At 37.0% G+C, this 24,437-nt stretch overlaps 1 protein-coding gene across 3 annotated transcripts in view; it reads right to left on the reverse strand.

Annotated features, from left to right (window-relative positions):
• Window positions 1-24,437, reverse strand: part of SMURF2 (SMAD specific E3 ubiquitin protein ligase 2) — a 65,388-nt gene that overhangs the window by 11,043 nt on the left and 29,908 nt on the right. For all 3 annotated transcript variants that reach the window (XR_004780575.2, XR_004780576.2, XM_035558981.2), the window contains exons 3-11: window positions 23,940-24,048; window positions 15,513-15,646; window positions 14,266-14,331; window positions 10,637-10,721; window positions 9,288-9,371; window positions 7,791-7,993; window positions 7,534-7,618; window positions 4,966-5,124; window positions 620-830 (exon numbers count right to left, since the gene is read on the reverse strand). Coding sequence is in view for 1 of the 3 variants with exons in the window: in XM_035558981.2 (XP_035414874.1) it covers window positions 620-830; window positions 4,966-5,124; window positions 7,534-7,618; window positions 7,791-7,993; window positions 9,288-9,371; window positions 10,637-10,721; window positions 14,266-14,331; window positions 15,513-15,646; window positions 23,940-24,048 (1,136 nt within the window). In the remaining 2 variants the exon portion in view is untranslated. The remainder of the gene's footprint in view (window positions 1-619; window positions 831-4,965; window positions 5,125-7,533; window positions 7,619-7,790; window positions 7,994-9,287; window positions 9,372-10,636; window positions 10,722-14,265; window positions 14,332-15,512; window positions 15,647-23,939; window positions 24,049-24,437) is intronic.

Genomic DNA, 24,437 nt, shown 5'->3' on the forward strand with positions numbered 1-24,437 from the left:
TGGCTGATAAAATTCTCAGGACGTACTGTTCTTCAGAAAAAGTCAGTGTATTATAACTGCATTTCATCAATTCAGCAGAATTATTCTGCTGAGCAATCTCACAAAATAAAATGTATATGACTCAATGCAGACATCTCTGGTCATTCAGAAGCCTACCGAATGCATAAAATATGTCTGATTCTGCAAAAATATCAGCCAGAACTGAGATAGGTGCTAAGCAATTTTAACTCCAAAGATGAATATTATTCAATAGTCTTTTTATTTAACTTACAAAAACATCAAAGATCTTTTCAGATTGTTAGTTTTCAGATTGCAACATCCCCTCTGTAAGAGGCACTGTCTTATAGTGGTGAAAGAAGTGAGGAAAGCATCCACTTCCAACCACAGGGAAAGCTTTCCTCCTTTTTCTTCTTCTTCACAGGGTAAATACTTCTACTTTACATACACAACTGTTCTGATCACACACGCATAATGCTTCCTGTGCCCATATACCACAGATAAAATTTCAGCTTTAACTCCAGGCTTCAACATTTCATCTACCTGCATGACTTCAGACGCTTACGGATAACCCTCCTCCCCTTCCCTCAATGTTAATAAATAGGTCAAGTTCTCAAATTACCTCAAAAATCTCTTCCCTGGAGACCTCAATACGACAATGGCCAGCTTGAGGTTGCTGCTGTGACAGCTCTTGCCTCAGGATCTTGAGTTTCTGCACCAGGTCTCGCTTGTACCTTGGCACAGTGAGACACTCTGCCTCGTCTGGAAGCTGACACAGGGACACTACCTGCTGCTGCTGCTGGTGCTGCTGATCTTTAAGTTGATTCTGGCGGCTAGAAACAAACACAGCTGTTTGCAGGTATTCCAGTCATATGTCCCCTCTTTTCTTCAGATGTTTCTTAAAGGTTAAGTTTTTGTAACTGAACTACTTACATTTTACTATGATTATTACTGTGATTACATTAAAAACATTCAGGTCCAGTAAAAAATAAATTCAGAGAGATTTTATCCTGACTGAAGACACATGTTTCTGTCTTTCTTGGCAACGATCAGTTGCTTTCAGGGTTTGCTATTTCTATTAGTACTACTCTACAAAGTATGTAAAAGGTTACAGCACTATATAATAAGGTATTAGCCATACAATTTTACTACTGAGCTGCTGACACTGAATTTCTCAGATACCATTTCCATATTTCCCTTGCATGTTTTGCCTTCCTCCATCTTAAAATTCAGGGGTCTGCCAAACACTATGCTTCTAATCTACAGTCAATACCATAGTCTGTTTTAAATGGCTTGTCTGAAAAAGAGTAAGCTTACAAAAAGATGTTTGTACTGGCAGCTTGGCAAGGACCTTGTCCCTTGTACCTGGCCTAGTCTGGACCACAGGAATGTGGGGAGTTCACATGTAACTAATTGGCACAGATAAACAAGTATTTTTACTAGCAATTCTAAGAGATTTTGTAAATCTAACTTCTTACTAGAAAAAGAAAATTTATCTTGAGCAGAGATGCCCTCCCTTGTGTCATTTCTTGTAGACAGTGAGTGGATATTTTTGTATTTCAGTATGACGTCTCCAAACAAGCCAGGATAAAAGTTGTATTTTACATAAACTGTGGGTAAAAAATAACAACAACAACAACACCTCTCAGTGTGGCACACATGATAATACCCTAAATTTATTGGATAAATAGGAAAGGTCACAATTTAGAATTTTTTTCATTGGAATATATATTGTTTTTTGCAACATAAGGGACCAAAAATATTAGATCGGACCACACACAACTTTAATATATTTTACATTTTCAGTCCGTTGCCTGTTTTGAAGCAGTGTCTACTAGAAAGCTCTCCTGGCCAACCAAAATTCATTTCCAGCAGGCTTTCACCAAAGCAACATTCAGATTCGGCAATTAAAAAGGGGGTGGGGGCGTTCCCAGTATGCCATGTGGTTCTGATAGCTATTTTGTTATTTTCAAACCTTTTATTTAAAGTAATTTTGCATGAACTACCCTCAAGGGAAACTAACAGCAGTTGACTCGAATGTTTTACCTGTAGCCCTACAAACCTACTGTTTAGAAACCTCTGCAATGGCACACATTTTGGATCACTTCAGCAATAATGCAAAGCTTACTATTAATAATATCTCTTCACTTCTGGACTAGAGGTAGGGAATAATCCTATTCTGTTACTGAAGCCCTGCATCCTAGGGCATAGAGGTTAGTTTAACTGAATTTGCTAAATTCACAGATCTTTGTTATTTGTTTTTAAATAAGGCTACATTAACTTTATTTTTAAGCTGATCACATTATAGCTGATCAACTACAATAAACTGCAGTTATTTTAAAATAATTCACTCCCAAGAAACCAAGCCATTACAGTAACTTAGAGATACTTGATGTGGTTCCAGAGTACGGTTCAACATTATTTGTGCTACCTGCATGATACTTTTAAGTGAGATTCTTATTTAGAGCTAATCACAAGTAAAAGTGTATTTAATTGATACAGAAATCAAAGCAGAAATCATAGAATCATACAACCATTAAGGCTAAGAAAAGACCTCCAAAATCTAGTCCAACCAGCAAATGTTATTGTGCCTTCTGCATTTTCTGATTCCATAAGGACAATCTTGTAAAAATATCCCTCATATATGCCTACCAGAGAAGGTCATAATTACATACTGAAGTGAGCATACATTCATACTGCCTTTATGTATACTCTTTTAGTATAAAAACACAGTATCCTAGACATAAAACTAGTTAGTCAAACAAAATGCAGTCTCTGAAATGAGCATGAATTTAAGATCTGAGCATCAAATTAAACCAAATTAAAATAAAGCAGCACTAGAAGAAGAAAAATAAAATGCCATCCTCCATATTAGACTAAAAATAATCAGCGTAGTATTAGCTAAACAATCTGCAGTACTTGAAGTAATTAAATGTAATTTCTTAAGTTTGTTTTCACAGCTGAATGAATATGCTTGATTGCATACTGTGTTTTGAGGATATAGCTAACTACTTTTCAGGTACCATAACTATCAAAACCTAACACGAACTCTTGGCCAATATTTTAAAAACGGAATTGGTTAACAAGTTTGATTATTTTCATAACTTCTAATGTCATCACTGAAAGAAAAAATTTCTTTACTCAGCCCAACAGAAGTCAGTATTACCGAACATAAAATCTTTATTACAATTTTGAGCCTAGAACTATCACACCCATTCCACCCAAACACTAAACTTATTTCTCAGATAATTTAAAAAATGACAAGCCTGAGGCATATTGCCTGTTTGTTTTTTTTTTCTGTTGTTGTTGTTTTTTTAAAGAACAAATGATGAGGTGGGTTTCATTTTTTCACATATCCCGTTTTGTGCAATAAAAGAATAAACACCAGAAAAGATTTATCAGGCAGCAGATTTTGCTGATGACACTGTTGGTTGAATTTCTGAAATCCTTCCCTAATGAAAGACAGATGTACAAATGAAAATGAACTACTACAGTGTGCTTAAGTTTAAAAAAATGCAAAATGTTTCTGGAACTTGAAAGCCAAAGTGGATTTTTTAGATGAAAAGCTACCTATGTATTGTCCTTCACAACACATGTTGACCTAGCCACTATGTGCTTACTACCATTTAAAAATAAACATACCTGTGAAGGACAGTTTTTTCAAATATAGACCAGTTAACTAAATGTTCTACAGTTAGGAATTACATTGTTGTAGTTAAGAGGGTCTGAAGTTTTTCTTGGTTAACATATCTAAATCTCATTAACTGTCTGGATGATGGGAACTTTTACTAATGCTCTGTAATATACAAAAATAAAAACAATGACTTTCTAAACAAATAAATATTTGTCAATATTTAGACTTGCCTCCCTCTTGGGCTAGTAACTTCAAATGGGTATTGAGCAAAGGCTAGCCAACTTTTATGCACAAAGTTACATGCAACTCCTGGATATTACTTTATTCCTTGGTTCTGTCTTTTCAGTGCTTGCTGCCATTATTGTTTGCTTCAGCTTCTCTTCCCAAGGATTCACTTCCTTAAAAGGACTATTCCTCACACTTATTCCTTGCCCAGGGCCGCACATTACTTTCTATCTTACCAGTTCTTTATTTGTTCCTTCCACTTAACACCCACTTAATAGTTTACAGGTGTTTCCCAAGAGTATTAAAAGGCGTTAATAGGAGAAACAATAGAAGCAAATTCCCACGGAGCTTGGACAAACTGATAGCCATGTCGAGGCAAAACAGAAATGTTTGTTCACATTTTGGTTTCCATTTTCAGTAGAGTTCCTCAGGGTGAAGTGAGTACTTGGGAATGAAAACAACAGCCAGAATCCTTTTGAGTTTCCCTTTCTCTTTTTAAAATTGTGATACTAAAATGTGATATCTGCACTAATGCAGAGGAAATAGGTTTTTTTGTTTTGTTTGTTGTTTTTGTTTTGTTTTGTTTTTACTGGTAACAAATCCAATTTAAATTATTGGTGTCTTATTTTTGAGAACATCTCAACTAGTCTTACTCTAAAACTGAATGTAGGGGCTGAATTATTTCTCTTTCTCTCAGAAAAATAGTTGGGCACTTCTGTACCCTTGCCTAACTCAATTGGGTATTGAATGCAATCTGATATTTTTAAAACAAGCACTCCATCACTGAAAGTAGTACAAAACAAAAAGAAAAGGAAAGAAAGTGTCTGTCTCGCTGTTGGAATGAATTCCACAGGCCAGTCTTTTGCATGGGAAGGCACTTGCTTCCTCCCTCCCTCCCGGCCCCCACTCCTGGCATCACAATAGCCACATTCCTGTCTAAATGCTGCTAGAGGGTTGTGGTTTTTTTTTTGCTTTGTTTTGTTTTGTTGCTGCTGTGCTTCAAATACTACTGAATGGCAAAATACATCTTGATATAAAATCTAGTACCCCTTACGAGTCACTTTCTTTCCTCTATTACATTCAACATGTGCTGGAGACTTTAGACTTACTTTAATACTAAATGCAAGTTAGCAGAAAGCCGTGGATCCGTAAACTGCGTTGTCCTGTTGTTATGGTCAACAAAATAAACTCTGCCTGTTGCTGTATTTCGGATCTCCCATCCAGGAGGCAGGGGACCAAGCTCTTCACAATTGATGTTGCTAAGATCCCTGTGAAAACAAATATAAAATGAAAAATACCTCAGCATTTGGCCTCTGAGCCAAACAAGCGTAAATGTAACAGAACAATTCCATGAAGTCTGAGAAAATGTATTGTTACAGAAACTTGATCTGTTCAGCTGGAATCTGTGCTCCCAAGGTGCAAGCCCACCAAAGAAAAAACACACACCCCAGAACACATGCCACGGGGAAAAAAAATTCTTATCAAATAACCTTCATTTTTACAAACTAACTTCAGATATTAAATTAATAGAGGCTTAAAACAAAAATAAAGGCCACTGCCATATTTGCCAGAATGGAATTGCAGTTCTACACCAATTCTGACAGAAAACATTTTTAAAACAACATTAGTCATGTAAGGAACTCTGAATCACACTTTAAAAACTCCTACAAAACAAAAGTATATTTCTGAAGAGTTACACTTTCCATGAAGAATTATGCATGGAATATGCATGTAGGCCACAGCTGATTTTTGCTCCCAAACCCCAAGTGCCAGTGGGAAGCAAACAGGTCTCTAACAAATTATTTAAATAAAAAAAAAAAAAAAAGAACAATGACAGCTCTGCACTGAGCAATGCAGAGAAACCTTAATTGGTCTCAAGAAAATTCTGCTGAAATTAGGATTACGCAGATTTGTTTCAGAGGCTCACTGAAGACAAGTGTTAGTTTTTCAAATGTTAGTTTTTCAATAAATGTATGCGATTCACACCTTGGATACCTCACCCTGTCAAGAGCCTTATTTTTGAAGGTGCAAGTCTTCATATCACATGGTACCATTAGAGTTGATGGGAGGAAAGAGCTGAGGGACATAGAGCCTGAAAAGATGCACTCTACAGGGACTCAAAAAGTTTAACAGCTACTAAAGGAAATACAGGCTCTGGGAATGAGCTTCTGCTGATATTACCCATACACACAGCGCTGCTGAACTGTAGGGTTTATTTTTACTAGCTAAATGACTGTGGCATATTAGCATAAAATACAATGTTTCTTAGAAATGACATAAGCTCTGTCCTGTCATCGTGGCTGGTACATGCAAGCAGCCAAATTTTGTCCTCAGAGACACTCACACCGTTTCTGTTGCCACACCTAAAAGCAGTCCTAACTTGGATTTTGTACAAAATCATTACAAAACAAACTTGAGGAAACTTAACTTTCTTCATTTTTTGATGACATTTTTTTTTAGAGAGGTCTAGTTTCTAGTTTTATATAATATGTAAATCATGTGAACAAATACTTCCTAATACACAACTGCCAACTCTATTGCACTCTCATGTTTCAGATAATGCATCATAACAAAGGATAATTTTGTAACACAAAAGGACTACTAAAAACAATTAGAAGAATCATTTGAAAATGCAATGAAGTTATGGCTACGAGGCACTTTATCCTTCCCAGGAGAGTCAAAACCCATTTCCATGGGAATGAACACCAGCAGCAACTGACAGAGTTTTTACAATTCTCATAAATGTCAATACTGGCTGCCAATTCTGAACTGCACACATTAAGAAAAAAAAATCCCGTTGAAAATTATTGTCTTCTAAAATCTCAGGATGGTATTGTAAAGAAAATCAGAAACTAACAATAATTCCCACGTTTTCTTTCCCATCAGAAATAATCATGTGCTCTTTCCCTTTTCTGCTCTGTAAAGGGAAAAAAGCTGTAAAAAAGCCAGTGTAGTTTTAGATATTTGCTACCATACCCAAGTGGAAAAAAAAATTGTTGTTGTTCTATCTTGTTTCAGTTGGTTGGGTTGTTTGTTTTTTTTTTTTCTTTAAAAGAAAAAAAAATCCCAGCACTTTGAACATCGCTCACCATTTCAGCTTCCAGGCTTTTTATGACCCAGTGTCTCCAATTAATTTCTTCAGAATGTACTACATTTCCCATTCCTTGAGTTAATTATATTTGGTAGTCTGAACATTGGACAATAATTCTCACAGCCAAGTAAATTTAAGTGAATTTTTAATGATGAGTGCCGTTCAGTACAAATGCTGCATCTTAAATATACATGACACCCAACTAGATTTTCCAAAGTTTTCTCCTTTGTCTGCTCCCTATCTAAAATGATCACATTTTACTATCACATTTGTCACACAATTTGTTCCTCATAAACTTATATTGCCAGTTTCTCAGGTCTTGTTAATTTCAGAGACTGAATTAAAAAAAATAAGAATCTCTACATCACTGTAGTTTGTTTCTTGATTCTCCATTGCATTAAAGTAATAATCTGAAGAAGTGAGGAAAATAGATCAATTCATTTTGATGAATGACTTGTTAAAATGAGTTTTTTAGGGGCCAACAGTAAATATCAATATATCAAATACTATGGAGACAACTATTAGAAGAGCACTGGTTAAACCATTTTAATTTGACACCTTAAGGATACTTTCATCATTTTCTTACCTAGGTACTCTTGGATCATGCCACGTGCTAACACCAGTCTGAGTATGCAGAAAATAGACCTGACCTTGCTGAGTCGTCCTTTGCTCTGTGAAATCAAGACAAATTAATAACGATAAGAACAAAACATGTAATACAAAAACTCGCAAAGACTGATTCCCCCAAACTAAGTAATCAAAAGCATTTAATATATGATGAGATATAACCCATTTTTCCTGCTCCCCAGGAGACATACAATAAATTATTTTTAATTTACATACCATAGCCTTCAGGTAAATCAGGAGGAGTGTGCAAGTGTGTCCTGCTCATGTAATTCCTGTGCCTCTGTGACCTGACTCTCCTCTCTGCCAGCCGGGGATCTGATGACTGCCCGCATGTTGCACCATTTGTTCCCGTAATTGGAGTGTTCTCATCCACAAAACAGCTCAGCGGTCTGCCTGGACTGGAGTATTCAGATGCTGGCCTGTTGGGAAAAATGTGAAAATTATGTGCTTTCTCTACCAGAAGCTTCTGTCACAGTTACCCATGGAGCAGGATGCCATGACAATGGGCAGAAAGCTGCTGTTCTGAGCTGTTCTGTTCATCCCAGAGCGATCACTAATCCTCCTCATCTGTGCTAGGGTCTGACCTGACACTTTAGTACATGATGCTGCAGGATCAAGATCGTATCAAATGCTCGTGTGACCAGTTCCCACCCTAAAAAAACAAGAGTAAAAAACTGCAGCATATAGTTCAAAATTTCTCACTTGCCTTCATATGGCTGAAGAAGCTATAAGGTCTCATTATTCCTTTTAACCTTTAAGGAAGGTTACTAGGCGAGGATGGTGAAAACGGGTTAAGTGAGATAGAAACAGTTGTTCTTGAGAGCTTGACAGTAAGAGGAAACATTGAATGTTATGGTTTCATATCTCAGTGCTGCTTTTAAAAGGACGTAAAATGGCTTAGAAGGATTGATAAGAATGCAGGAAACCCCCCTAACCAAGTTATGTATTTTGTATTTATTTTTCTATTGTGAACATGTCTGGTGCTTAGAATAGGTGTTTTAACATACCAGAAAAGAACAGACAGACATTAAAAAGCTGTTCAGTATGGTCAGTCACTTTAAAACTGCTAATATATATCAGAGCTGGCAGCATTAACAGTTTACATTATTTTATGTCAAATATGGTTACATACAGAGACTGGAATAATATTTATTGAGGGTGCAAGAGAGAGTTGATAGGCACAGACATTCTGCAGAAGAGTGAAAAACACGCACTGACACTGTCTACAGTTCAGGTAACAGCAAAACTGGTTTGAAGAAACGCTTTGCAATGCACATTTTTGGTTATTAGAGCAGGTGATTGTAATGATTTTAAAACGTGTTCTGTAACGACCAGTTTTTAAAGTTCTGCATTACACCGTCATAACATGCACATAGCTATGAGACATAGCTCACGATCTCTTTATTCACCTCTTACAATGCCTCCACACTGTAATGGCTGTATTTATATGGTTCTACCATAGCAGCTTTACAGGAGAACAAAGATGCTAGTATTCAGGGAGAAGAAAATCTAGTCAAAAGGATTATTCTGAATTAAATACTGGACAGGACGAAGGAGTAAGATGTTAGAAAATAAAAGCACACAGCGTTTGTACAGGGACTCTGAGGAATGCTGAATACTTCCTGGTAGAGACACTTAGACTCCCTTGTGGTCAGTGCTCCTGGTCAGCAAACAGACTTCACCACACGCACGGTCTCCTGAACAATTTCTTACCGTGTTGGTCGTTCCCACTGAGTTGTTCGTGTAATATGATTTAAATACTGGATCCTTCCAGAAGCAGTTCTCCGTTCCTCCCACCTAGAATTCAGACATTGAGAGATAAGGCAATGAGTGGTATTTCCAGGAAACCAGGGCACTAAATGTTTCCAACATAAATGCCAACTCAGGAAGACGTACACTATTATGAATCATATTAGCTGAACAAGGTAACAGGAAACAACTGAAAGTTCAACTCTCAATTAATTTTACATGCTTCTCTCCCTTGGAACTAGGCATATCATTAAAAATATCATACCACATTCAATAAATATTTGAATTCTAATTAAATCCAATTAACCATAAAAAGAAACTTTTTGAAAACATCGTGTTTAGTTTTTCCAAATTTAACTTTGTTTGTCCTTATAAGTCCTCTTGTAGTGTTTTCACCAATACTTGCTTCACTAAAAAAGTCACCTTCAAATAACAAAATTTTTTTATTACTATTTTTGCACTTCAAAATACATGAGACAATATGACTGTGCAGTTACACAATTATATAAGCAATATTTACACAATTAACATTTTAAAGTGAAAATTCAAAAGCATTTTCAAGAACACTCTTGACTTCCTCAGACTCTAAACTAAAAAAAGAATGCTGTTTAGGACTTACATGATAATTTACATTTTAAAGCTCATCACCTGAATTATCAGTTTGTCTTGTATTTACCTGCAAAGAATCACATTCAAAAGGTTCTATGTTTGCTCTGAAAAAGTTGATGACAGCACCACAACCTAAAATAAAGCATTTTTCTGTACTTGCAAAACTTTTTGCTAGGTGTTAATGATGTCATTAACTCTCACAGGGATAAATCAAAATCCCAAACCCAGCATTTGGCAGGTAAATACAGCAAGAACTCAGGCTCCGTTAGCTCTTCCAATCATGTTTTATTCACCACAATTTACATAGAAGAAAAAAGTGACCCATTTTTACACAGATCTGTAGAAGATGGCCAGGCCTGTGCGATCACTACATTGCTACAAAACTACTATATGGATGTAGCCGGTCAGCTGGCAGTGACTTAAGATTATAGTAGCTTATCAATTCTATAACGTGGAAAAAAGTATATTTAAAAACTGCATTTATGTATATATACCACCTCCCACTTCAAAAAAAAAAAGAGACAAGGGTCAAACTCTTAAACACTCTGTGTAGCCTGGCTGGCATATCGCCTGTTCCTAAATTTAAAAATGTAGAACTCAAGTGTAAGAATAAAAATAAATTAACCTATTTTTACTTTGACTTCTCATTACTGCAGAAGTCTGTTGTGTGAGCTGTATTTGTATTGACAGTGGAGTCAGCTTACCCATCTGGCAAATCGTTATCAAATAAACGACTGCAATCCACAACTTGTCCTCCTGTGCCTATTCGGTCTCTGGACTGAAGACTCACTATTAAGATAATAAAAGAATTATTAAAGATATGACACCTGCATGTGAATTACAGTTACAGTTGAAAGAGAAACAGCAAAATTTGAAGGACTAAACTGAACCATGTTCTGGATATTTTTTCCTTCCCACCAATCAAAGTTATACAGCAACAACACGTTTTCACACACGTAATTCTCTACACACTACTTCAGAAAGCTACCTTGAAGAACATGAACACAAATTAAGGCAGGAAAAGAAGCTAACTCAAACTGTCATTAGGTTTTCCCTGTACGAAGCAGACTGTAACATAACAAGCTGCCCTGGTAGCACCTCATGCAGAATGGCTCCAGCAGCAAGCGGGACAGTGCTAGCACCAGGTGTGTACTGCTAACAGGAAGGGAGAACTGCCCATTGGAGGCTTTAAAACAAGAAATGCTTTGTAGAATTTACTACATTTATAATGTAGAAATTACTATGTATTTTGTGTGCACATGAAATTCTACACACACACACACAAAATCAGGCAGAAGTTAACCGCTTTTTTTTTTTTTTTTTTTTTTTTTTTTTTTTTTTGCTTTTAAAAGAGGTTTTGGTTTGCTTTTAACAACAAAGTGATTATTTAAGAACTAAGTATGTGCTGTGGCACATATTTCTTGAAGTGGCACTACTCTACCTCTGGACAACAAAGCCCTGTTTACATGTAAAGTGAAAAACTCAGAGACCTTAATCTAGACACAACCAGACATTCATCCAGGTCACAAAGTTGCAAACAGATGTAATAGTACTGGTAACTTTTGCCAGGGACACCAAACTTTCAACAATATGTTTTGAAGCGTAAGATTTTGGGCCCTTAACAGACCAGCCCAGGGAGCCCTGCAGCACCTGGTTGCCTTATTCCTTATCGGTATTTACTTCTTGTCTTCCATGAACACTAACATTACTATGCACCTTCTTAGAAGTGAAACACACCTTAAATTTAATTTCAAACAAAATGAAATCTTAGATGATGTATTTATTCTGCAACGAACCCACACGAGTTCACACTGCTGCATATAGGCAAGGTTTGGCAAGCAATACACACAGAAAAATGAAACTAAACAAAGGCAATTACCTCCTCTTTGCCTATGTGAGGACCAAAATTTGTGTACGGCTTCATTTTGTAATGAGTAAGGATTCATTTTTTCTGCGCCGCCACATCAGAAATAAAATGGTGGCACAGAAGACAGCTGCAAGATTAAGACACAGCTCAGGTGCCCTTTGCATCCACTACTCACAAGAGTCCCCTTTTCTTTCCCCCCTTTGAAGATAACCTTAGGATTTTAAGATAGAGATCCCCTTGCTCGCTGACCCAGATTATAAAGTCATGACCACGGTGCACTTGATTTGTAACGTTATTATCCTCTGAAGCTATCACTTACATTTGAATCTTGTTTTTCAATCTCGCATAACTTCTTCATTTAAGTGGGTTTATCATTGAAAGTACTGACAGTACATTTTTATCTTATTCTATTTTGTTACTAATTTTTAAACAGTATTTTCGCACCACATAACTGCGGTAGAATTACCTAGTTCTACTCAGGCTCATTGATTCATTCAACAAAATTGTGTTAGTGAAGAAATATTAAAACGTAAGGAGATTAATAATGACAATTTCAACAGAAGAGACAGGAGTCTCTGCAGTCCTACCAAGCATGCATCAAATTCAAACACAGCCATGACTGAGGAAACCTCTCTGACGGTAACAGCGTAAAGCAGAACATACAGATGTGTTCTAACAGTCTCTGCTGTAACCTGACAAGCTGTGTTTTTTCTAGGTTTAATGCATGACCCAGCAGCTCCTGCTAACTAGGGACACAGCCTAAGAAGCATGCCAAATGAACAAATGCTGCTTTGGCTATACCACTTTCCACGACCACAACAGGTTAAGCCAACTGGTCAGGCTGGTTTCTGGCCACATTGCTGACAGCGAGTTATCTCTGACATCTCTGAAGTGTATTGGCCATGCCCACACTGCATGGTATTTGACCCAGGTTTCCCATTTGGCATCCCAACAGCCTTGAGAACTGTTTGTTTGTTTGCTTGTTTTGTTTTCTCTTGTTTAAAGTGCCCAAATTAAGACTATCATTCTCAACTTGTGACGACAAGGATGCACGTTGCATACTCTGGAGGGCAGCATGAGAGCACATCATGGTGTGAGGGTACAATCCCTGCTAGTATCATGTCTGAAGGACTGCTGTGGGCAGAGGGCATCTCTGCTGTGTAGAGCAGGCCGTGAACAAGCTCCCTCCTCAGCTGTGCTCAGTCTGTTCTTAAAAAGCACTCCACAAAATAAAACAAACAACAACAACAAAAATCCAACAACAACCAAACAAAAGCAAAAAACGCACACACATGCACAAACAGGATGTACACAGCATGGGTGATCCAGGGACCAGCGTGCTGCAGCACAAACTAAAAAGCAAGCCAAACTGACAACACAACACACCCTAGAAAAATGACTGTTTTATTCTTTATTCGTCTGTGCAAGCTCAAATGGAAAATTTAATGTTCAAGAATGGTCTGGAAGTGTCAGCACTGCACTTACAGTTCCACACTTCTACCATCATTTAATCCTATTCTGCCACCTTACTCTTATGTGAACACTGTGCAAACACTTGCAGATCAGATGCTAGACGAACGATAAAAGCAACATGAAGAGAGAAAGTCTTAAGTATTAATCAACAGGACTTCGAGGAAAACAAAGATATACAATGAAGCCCCTATTTGCCAATTGTTTTTTCAATAGCTTTCTCTGTCTGACTAAGCAAGGATGATGCTTGGATATTATTTGAAATAATAATTGAACATAATACTGAACATACCAACTCACTTTTTTAACCCCCATCTCCAAAAACTCTAACACCTTGCCATAAATATAGACTCCTTATTCTGATCCACATCTTTTTGACATCTTACATTACCTGTTTGAAACACTGTCCCCTGAAACAACCAACAATGCACCAAAAGGAGGTTTATGAAGTTATTTGTGGGATGCTTATGTTTCAATTTGCCAGCTTCAAGAAGTTTTTTGTTTGTTTGTTTTAAAATATAATTATTTAACGTTTATGAAGTAGCAGAACAAGAAAGCACAGTTATCGAGACCAGTGACAGGCCTCTTAATAATCCTAAATGAACTGACCATTTTAAAAATACTCTCCTGTTACAGCAAGATGTTCTATCTTTGCACAAACCTCCAGGAACCACAGCTTTACGGGAACTCTCAATGGCCAAGACATTTGTACTCAGTATTTCCACAGGAGGTTCAGGCTTGAACTGCCACCTTTGTTTAGAGTGAAATTCAACACTTTCTAATTAAGTTTTGTATTATATGTGTATGGTCTTAACTATCCCAACAGTTATAATTTTATATATATACACACACATACACTTTTGTCTTGAGGTCAATGGTTTTGGCACTAGACACTGAATTAAAAAAAAATAATAGAGAAACCTGATATCTAGGTAGTGTATTTCCACAGCTACTTTTAAGCTCTAAGTGAACTAAAAGATTAAAAGCCTTACTTACCTACTATCTGTCCTCTAACAGTATCATTATCATTTGGCCCAAGTTTGCACAGATCCAATCTCTGATCTACAAAACAAGGACACAAAGTATAAATCATACAACATTTTGCTGCTTTTGAAAGGCAGGCTGAAGTACCATCAGAACAAAATTCATTCTAGCATAAAGTACTTAATACTTCAAGATATGGGGGGAGCAGAGGGGAAGAAGCAGGGAAGGAAAACTAAAGATCTTAAGACATCATCTTCTGTAATTCTGAAACAGAAAAAGAGATTAAAGTACATTTTCTTTAATATATTTCCTACTATATGAAGCTCCTTTAGTTGATAGAAGTTTACATACTTAGATAGCTCAAACAACTCTCAAAAAGTAACTTGAACTCTCACCCCTTGTGATATGTCACTCTCATCCCTATGTATCATCTCGTACTGGCAGAGCACAGAGCTAGCCTACAGAATTTGTTCCATACTATGTAGATAGAACTTCATAAAACTGAGCAAAATGTAATGCACTGAAATGTTGATCTAGTAACAAATATTTAAAAATTAGAATTTCAGTTATGATTGTCGCCAGGGAGCCTGTTATTTCTCTGCCAGAAGGTTACCCTTTTTTTTTTTTTTTTAAGTGATCTTTATTGGCAACCACCAATTTTCCATCATAAATGGTGTGCCAAATTTTGTTCAGAAGTAAGTGTGCATCATGACTGATCAGTGTAAATGGCACCAATTAGGATAACAAGAAAACTGCATCGTACATGTTAATTTTTTCAGGAGTAAATACAAAGAGCTGTGTTATAAAGCACTTAACATTTTATGACAAAACTTACTAAGCTACTTTTGAAGACTCAGAGGTTTTAAAATGTAACTTTCACTTCAAGAGATACTTACCTTTTCATCTACCCCTTAACGCACCTATTTTTGAAAGTAACCAGAATCTATCTTCCTTTAAAATTCCAACACATTTAAGTTCAGTCTTGACAATCTGCAACCAGACTGCCGCACTGAAGTTACCACTGTCTACAGGAATGGGGCAAAAGAACAGAAAAGCCAAAGGCAAGTTATGTTCTCTGACCTGCCCATGCTACTTACCCTCTGCCACAAAGCACTGCTATAAACTACCAAACCAATTGGAATATAAAAGCTTCATAAAAAAACAACAACAACAAAAACTCAATTGTGTGTCACTCTTCAACAATTCTGTGCATAAACAAGGTCTGAAAGAGAAGAAACAGGAGTGCTGAGCTTACTTACAACCAGTGTCTTTAAGGCGGTTGATTGCGTTTGAAAGAAGTCTCACACAACCCAGAAAACCAGCTCCCTGCTTTTTATGAATTTTCTTGTGATTCCACACACTGATTGTTATTGAATCCGACTTCCCAATATATCTGAAAAACATGAAGAACAGTACTGTGAGTGGCACTCACTGAATGCTTTGAAGATGCTCCAGAAATCACCTTAAGGAAAAAAAAAAAACACAAAGATCATCAACCATTACATTAGAAATCGAACATACAGCAGGAGAGCACAACTCATCTGCAGAGATAACATACACATTTAGTGTAAGTACATCTTATGAAGGAATTTACTTGAATACAAAGTAATCTAAAATCCCAGTTATGGAAGAAGGCTACCAATATCTGCTTAAAACAGTAGCATTAACAGACTCTGGACTGTCCCAGGTGAACACATCTCTTCAAGGCTACAAGCATGCTTTGACTCACGCCTATGTTCAGCCTAACTGAAAACAATGGTGACGCTTGTGGAAGATGTATTTATTAGCACATTATATAGTATTAGATGTATTTATTAGCAGGCAGAGCACTTCAGATGCCAGGACAGAAACTATTAGTTTAGCATCCTTCTGCAGCACTCCATCTGCTGCTTCTTTTCATGCTACTCTTCCAAACACTGGGAATGCAAGTCACCCTAGTTTCCACGCTCTTAAGTGCTCAGGGAAAACAGAAGGTAAAGCTATTTACACACCTGCAGTTAATGAACCCTTGGGAAGCTAGTTCAGTACTAAGAAAGCTCAAGAAAGGACCAGTTTGAAAAATACATCACATTACAAGCGTGACTCATTTCAAAAAGTTCATACTGTATATCTGTCGAGAAGTGCCATGTTCCCTTCCTACCCCCTGCTGAAATAGGAATCATGTCCTGTCAGCATTACCATGGGAATGCACTGCAAAGTCTAGATCTGCATCTCACCAAATTCAGGGAACTTGGACACTATAGGCTATTATATTTTTACTTTATTGCTTCAAGTTTTGCTCATCAGAAGCAATTACTTTGTGAGCTAGTTTTGGTTTTCAGAGGACAATTTCAAAGCATCTAAGATACATCAGCCAATGCCAACATTGAATAATATAGTTAATAATACAATATTTCAAGTTGAGGAAAATTAATTTGTAATTAAGGCTTGGAGCCTGAGAACTGTTTGTAGTCCTCCATTCCCAGATCACAGATTCTGGCCTTCTGTAGTTTAGTTCCAAGAGGTTTTTTGTTTCATTTTGAAGGAAAACTAATCAAACAGTTCAATTAATTTCTATATACCTCTCCCTCACTGACGAAGGTTTTTCTGGCTTTAAAACATCTCAATATTTTCATAAAGGTACAAATGAAACTGTCAAGGTTGGCAAACCAAGCAATTGAACTAGTACTCATGGTTTAAAATTGCAGTTCCGATCATGTAAGCTCTCAATTAACACTTCTCCCTTTTTCCTTTATTGTATAAAACTCAAAGCATAACTTTGACAACTTTTTTTTTTTTTTTAAACCACCTGCAGACAGGGACTGATCCAAGAAGTAGAAGACAGAAAAGCCTAACTGTAGGCACATACATGAGTTTGGTTTAAAATAACCAGTGCACTTTTTTTTTTTTTTTTTTTTTTTAAAAAGGCTTAAACAAAATCCAAGGTTTTTGGAATAGTAAGCTGATTACATAAGATATGTAAGATTTCTGGCCTTACAACCTTGACAATGCCAATTTTGCATAGAGAAACAAGAGATGAAGATGGGTATTCACGTGCACGGTTGCAGTCTACAATGTTTCATGTACTTAAAATAAATTCTTATGAGAACAAGTTAGGTGCACTTAAAAATAAAAACTTATCATGACCTGTCTTGAATTTTCCAGTTTTCCTTGTTGCTTTAAAAAAGTCAGAGGTATATGGTTAAATACAATTTCATAACAGAACAGTTTGAATAATATGTAGAACAGCTGAATATACAACACAGTTTCCAAGAATTACTGTAACATTTCAGGGTGAGGTTCTCATGGTTGAGCTACAGACAGCAAGCCATCCGTACCAAACAGGTGAAGACTTCTACAGAACTACTAGAGCCTACCCTGTTTTTTGCACCTGAAAACCTGGCTAATTCACATATTTAAAGGAAATAAGCAAGATACTACATTTTTTAAATGAAAATGTCTTTTTTTTCCCTCTAAACCAAAGGAAGAAAATAAATAGCTCAGTAACTGCTAGTTGGCTTTACAGTGAAATGCTTCATCTGTAGTTCTGCATAATTTCAGACATGAAAATATATGGTTGCATTTAGAGAGTGATGGTAGGACAAGTTGACATTTCCAATTTGTTTGGTGGATAAGTTACATTTGTTTTACATCATCTGGCAATAAAGTTCCAACATAAAAGCTTAGCTAGGAATTTTACTTGTTATTAAAAAAGAATGTTCCAAAAATTAAAGCGAATAAGTTAAAATAAACAATTTCATTTTATTGGATGCTCCTTTCTTCCTCCTTATACTACTTATTCAAGTTCTTGGAGGTTCTTTTTTATTATTATTTTTATTTTTTAAATTCCATCCCATCAGCAATATCTATTTCACAGCTTAAATCCTTCAACAAAGATAACAGGATTAGCGAAGTAGAAACCTGGAAATTCAATTTCCATATACATTTTTTTTTAACTGCAGAGCATCTGGTCTATTTTCCTGTATTTTCTGAATCTGTAAAATTAGGGCTTTGGATAAGAATTGCATGTTTGGAAATTTTATGAAAATTGCCTATTCTTAGCACTTTCACTTCTAGACAAAAATCAAGTAAATGCAATACTGGAAAACTCTAAAATATTTTAATCAAGTTTTAAAACATAGGGACAATTGTTAGTTTGTCATCTTTGCTAGGGTAGTATTGCCTTTTGAGCCAATATACCACACTCAGGAAGGTTTGGTATCGAGCAACTTTTCAGCCCCATGGCATTATACACATTTTCCCTGAAGAGTTCAGCTTGGTAGAAAAGCAGAATGAAGAAAGTGGAAAAAAATTACTGCTGAAAAAACACATCTCTTCCTGATCACAAGCCAGATGTACTCCCTCCAGAAAGAGAAAAATGCAACATCAAGAGGTATGAACTCAGGCTTGGAAGCCAGGAATTCCCTATTTCTAATCCATGCTGTCACATAGACTTTTTTTACAACCTGGACAAATTATTTAGTTTATTTCTCCATTTTCCCATTTATATATATATATATACACACGCACGCACACACACACATATATATATATACATTCAATATAATGGTAGTGTTATGCTTTGAGGTATCAGCTGTTTTCAGCTAGAGGAGAAGAGGGAGCAGACCAAAAAATATCATCCCGATTTTTTCCTCTTCTCTCCACCCTGACATAGCTCTCATCTCTGGGAGTAGCTGAGGGGTATTTTGAGTCTGCAGGATGGTGAGAAGAGCACCAAGCCAGGGGCTGTGGTTTAACACAGGAATACAGCACACACACGTGGCACTGGGTGGCTGCTCCATTCTCCTCCCCAGTACTTCCCAGCCCAACGTTGAATTAAACCTAAAAGACACTGTAAAATCCGGGATCGTTAGCAATAACTAGGCAGCTGCAAAGCAAAGTTGGACGGTAGGGGAGAATGGTGATTCTGCCAGGGCAGTGCAGCAGCTTGAGAAAGCAAAGGCACCACGCAGCACTAGAACCTACAGTGAGGAGATTTTGGGAAGTTGCAGAAGCTGGGTGAGGTTACAGTGAACCAACTGCATCTGAGAGGCGTAACAAGGAAGTAAAGCCATCGGTCCTTCCTGGAGCCTGGGGGTGCAGACTGGCAGGCCACAGAGTAGAGATGGGACCAGGAACTAGGTTTCGGTGGAGATTACAGATCCTTTAAGAGGTAAATAGATGTTATGACTTGCTATACCTTAAAGGCAGAGGCTGACAGGGAGGGCTGGAACAGGCTAGAGAGCACAGGTGAGCGTGGGAAGGCTGTAGGAGAGATCAACACTATGACAGAAAGGAAGAAAGGGGAAGGAATAGAAAAAGGCTATTTGATAAGTTTCAAAACTACTGGTTTAGATAGTGGTTAAATGCTTCAGAAGCAAGAAGACCTGTAATGCATTAAGTCTGGTTATCCAAAGCTTTGAGCAAAGGCCTGAACAACAGGGAAAACACAAACAAGACTGAAAATAAGGAAGGGGAATACATCCAGGGCAAGCATGGTATTTTACTGACATTAAACTGCATCCAGACAGCAACTATTTGGCAATCTCTCTCTGGAAAGCCTCCCAGATTTCCCCCTCTACACACACCCATCTAGACTGAAGAATCTAAGCAACTAATTCAGCTGCTTCCTTTCACACTAAAATCTGAATTAAGGGCCACGTAAGGCAAAAACAAACCCTTTTTTGTTCTTTACAACACCACAGAAATATATATATATTTAAATCTTATACAGCAGAGTATCTATTATGCTGAATCAGGTTAACAAAACAAAAATTCTCTTTGAATTAGCCACCTAATTCAGACATTTTTCCATAAATATACTGCAACAGATCCATCTTACTGTGCCATTTACATATGCTATCACATGATATACAAGATTAATTAGCCGCAGTGTTAACCTGTTATACAATTCCTAGACTGGGGACACTTCAATCAATCCAACATGGCTAAGAGACAGTTTTCCTGCACGTAAGCCTATTACAGTCTGTTAAAGAACAGCAAAATTCTTCATGGTACGAAAAAAAGCAACATTCTGCTTTAAAAAAAAACCTATATAACTCCACCTTCCTCTGGTGGATTTCCTACACTTTGTGGTGACAGAAGCAAGCAGGCATTCTGCCACCAAGACTCCATCGGTTATGCTTGGTGTGCAAAGTATTTCCTGTAACAGTGAAAGTGTCATAAGTCAGGCTAGTGTTCCCATGCAATGGTGTGTTGTTAGGGTAAACATTACAAAGTTGTAAAAGTTGTAAAATATACAATTATTTTCAAAGAAAGGGATATATTAAGTCCTGTAGGCTATGAGGTCTGCCATCAGGTGTTTAGCAGTAGGATGGTAACTATTAGTTGTTGTTTTTTTCTCTCCAAAAGGAGAAGTTCGTTATCTTATTAACTGGTTCAGATAATAGGTTCAGTTGAGACCTGACACTAGGTATATTACAGTAAAAAGTTATCATAAAATAAAAGCCAAATAGTGACTGGCAGACAGACTGTTGTATTAAAGACAAGTGATCATCTCTTGCTGTTTCAAATAGGAACTGAAGACTAGGGAACTGGTGTTTATAAATGGAAATACATTTCCATAGAGTTAAGTAAGGAATGACAGTTAAGACAATAAATGGGATAAACGATCATAAAGAAAATTTTGAGAGGGAGAGGCTTATTTTCAAATTACAAGGCTTGCCAGAACACTGAATTGTAGTTTGGATTAGAAATGCTCTGTATACTTCTGTGTCATTAAGAAATTCAGCTGCTAGAATCAAGCACAGGAGTTATCCCTAGAGATCAGATAATTTATATTGAAAATAATATCCTAAATAAGCAAAATCTAGTTTTATTATGGATTCTCTTCCTTAAAAAGGAAGTTTTGCACAGGTGCAAATTCCTTATGACAATCCAGCAAGACCTCCCTCCCCCAAATCTCATAAAAATACAAGCTAAGCATAGTGAAAGAGATCTGTACCTGATTAAAAGCAATTTATTCCCAGTCTCCCTGAACAAAAACACAAATGAGTCAGAACACTCGTGAAGAACGAAAGGAAGGTCTAAGAACCTTTATGAAAAACCGAACATTTTAAGTAACATGCAATTAATTTTAAATGTTGTGACACTGAGACACCCCCAAATCTGCCTCAACAAAATATTCTGCCAGAAGCCCCTTTTCTATGTTTTGTGTAAAACGATACAATCAGTCTTGCTTCAAAGCTAAGACAACTACAGTATCCAGATACAAGTATGATTTGTTCTATAAAACAATGTAAAAATACCTTCTATTCATCCTTGAAAATTATAACCAGAAAGGATTTTTTTCCAAAAGATTTTACTATCTTTTCCATTACTGTCATTGCATATTAACACCCTCCCTTGTTTCCCATGTCCTCTGCTCCTCCTCCTCTCTAAAAGGCAACCAAGTCTCCAAATCATGAGAACGTGGAGCACTTACAAGCCCTCATAACCCATTCCTGTCAACTGCTTGTTGGCATTGCTACCACAGCACTTCAAACATGAAGTAACAGCTGGCAGATATTGGGGGAGAAGTGGGGAACTGCTGACAGTTTCAACATAGAACTTAGCAGCAGGTAACTACAGAATTAAGGTCCATCATTCCTCCTTCGCAGGCAACCCTTCACAAGCTGTCCAGAGGTTACAAGAAGGCTTTACACACAAAGACTCCACCACGTTGATAGCACTTCGCTTTCCACCTTACTCTCCTTTTAACCCTGTAAAGCTATGCATTAATACTCATTAATGGGCCTACCTAGCTAAACAACAATAAAAGCCTATGCTCGCTTTTCAGTGATTTTTCTTTAATCTAGGTCTAGTCTGATTCTGCCAACTCCAGCTCGTGTGAGCAGCAGACCATCGGGGCAGTCAAGGAATGCATCTTGTGGTTCAGCTTCATCCAGTGCAGAGATGCTTGATGCTGGAAGCCAGAGCACAGCAAGTGGAGATGACCGAGAGATTTGCCTCAAGAATTTGCTCCTGATGCAAGGTAATACAGTAGCACAGACACACTGCTGCTGACCCAACACAGCTGGTTTAATTGGCAAAACATTACACACATGACTTCCCCCATACAGCTACCTTCTTGGGGGTTACATAAATTGAATCCATTTACCCAGAAGTCAGATAGAGCAAGTGCAAGGGAGGCTGCACACACATATGCAGTAAATTGGGAAAGAGATTGAAACAGGACAGAAAAAAAGCCTTCCAATACAGGGGGCAGCAGGCTGCAAGATCAGGGCAATCTACTCTAGAATTTCACCATAAGGACACTATGCAGACTGTTAATTGCTGTTGAAAAAGCTCAAGCTAAATTTTCACAAATGGATGGCCAGTCTTGGAGAGGGTGTGGCAGGACAGAGGTCTGAAATATGCATGCATGTGTCTTTAGGTAAATTCTATACAAATCAGCATTTAGGTTTAGTAACATATAAAAAGAGGTTTAAGAGGTTTAGCAACATATAAAAACAAAGTAACTTAGAAGTCTTTATGAAAAAGAACCATAACTTCTATGTGATCTTAAATTGATTTTATAAATCCATTTTTCTGATTAATCTGAATTATGGTCTCATATGCAAAATCCAAGGTTGGACTGAGTTTCAACAATAAAGATATAATACAGAGCTTTCCTCAGTGAAAGTTCTGTTATTTCACTAAACTGCCAAATGGTATTTTGTTAAGTACTAATGAAAGTGTTTTGTAACCTGCACTGAATTAGGAACAGTGACTTCACCCATTTAGTCTTCGATACTCAACTGTAGTCTTCCACATTCTGCTGAAAAACCTATCAACCTGCTTTTCTCCACTGGGAAAAACAGACACAGGCAATTTCCCTGTGTACTAGTACTTAACATAGGATTTAACATAGGTTTGCTGATGTCCAAAGCTAACCTTTAAAACACAGATATGTTGCTGTACTATGAAACTGGGTTAGCATCACACCAGCATAAAAGCTCTTCATATAAATATGCTCAAACAATTTCTGATATAGACACAGATGGAGGGGAAAAATAGACCTGAACAATGTCTTAGAAAGAAAGAAGGACACAACGAGGTAAAACTGTTCACTTCTTTTCCTCATCTTTCATACCAAGGAAAAATAGAAAGATACAAGGATAAAAGGACAGGGAAAATAAATCATGGATGAGCACAAAGAAAACTACATAAAAAATAAAAGCTTTAAAAATCATATTGTATGAAATATTACATGCTTTAGAAAAACAGAGGAAAAACATGACATATACATGCCATACTGATTATATTGCTCAACAGCACTGAAAGATGATCAAGCGATCATAACATCAGAATTTATAGTGAAAGAACGTTTGAGACAGAAAATGATATAAAGGAGAAAAAACTGAAGAGGCAGACTGATAGAAAGACACTAATACTATACGACAAAAACATGAAGAACAGTTTGAGGGAAATACTGTCAATTACTTCATTTTAGAGAGGTGTCAGTATGAAAATATTGCAATAAAATAATGCTTTAGTACACGTAAGGCATACTGCAGACATCCCTAGAAAATCAAGTACTGTGTTTACATTTTGAAGGAAATGAGAAAGTGGAATTTTCACGCAAACTACTAAACTCTGGGACATTTTCCAAGCTGTAAATAGGTCAGCATTATGAATTTTGGAAAATTTCTGTGTACTTGAGAGGATTGTACTTCAAACCTTTAGCTATCACTGTTACCACCTACAGGTCATAATGCTGATTCCATTTTGGATCAAGTGTATTCTTCACAGTATCTGTAGAATGGCATTGGCCAGATCCGTCCACCACAACTTTAGCAAATGGATCAGGAAGTCCTAAGAGAAAGGAAAGGAACAAAAATTAGCAAACAGATCGGGATGCTTTAGGGTCCTTAATCATTGCACTTTCAAAAAAAAAAATGTTTGAAGATGGCTTTTATTATGAGTCATGTTCCATGAATGGGTTATAACAATTAAATTATGTATAAAGCATGGGAAAAGGCTAAATTAGCAAGTCACTCCATACAACTTTTTCTTGGTCTATATCACTAAGTTGAACGCTTAGAGCGGGGGGTGGGTGGAGAATCCTCCCATAAAGCCTCCAAACACCTTAATTTTCTTAATTCAGAATTGAGTACGTTTTCAGTGTATGGGGAATTCAGCAAAAGGCACGGAAAACAAAACTGCATTCTTCCAATTTTTAAGGCTAATTGTAATCAATATTT

The sequence above is a fragment of the Cygnus atratus genome, chromosome 18 (assembly GCF_013377495.2).
Source record: "Cygnus atratus isolate AKBS03 ecotype Queensland, Australia chromosome 18, CAtr_DNAZoo_HiC_assembly, whole genome shotgun sequence".
In the NCBI taxonomy this organism is placed as follows: Eukaryota; Metazoa; Chordata; class Aves; order Anseriformes; family Anatidae; genus Cygnus; species Cygnus atratus.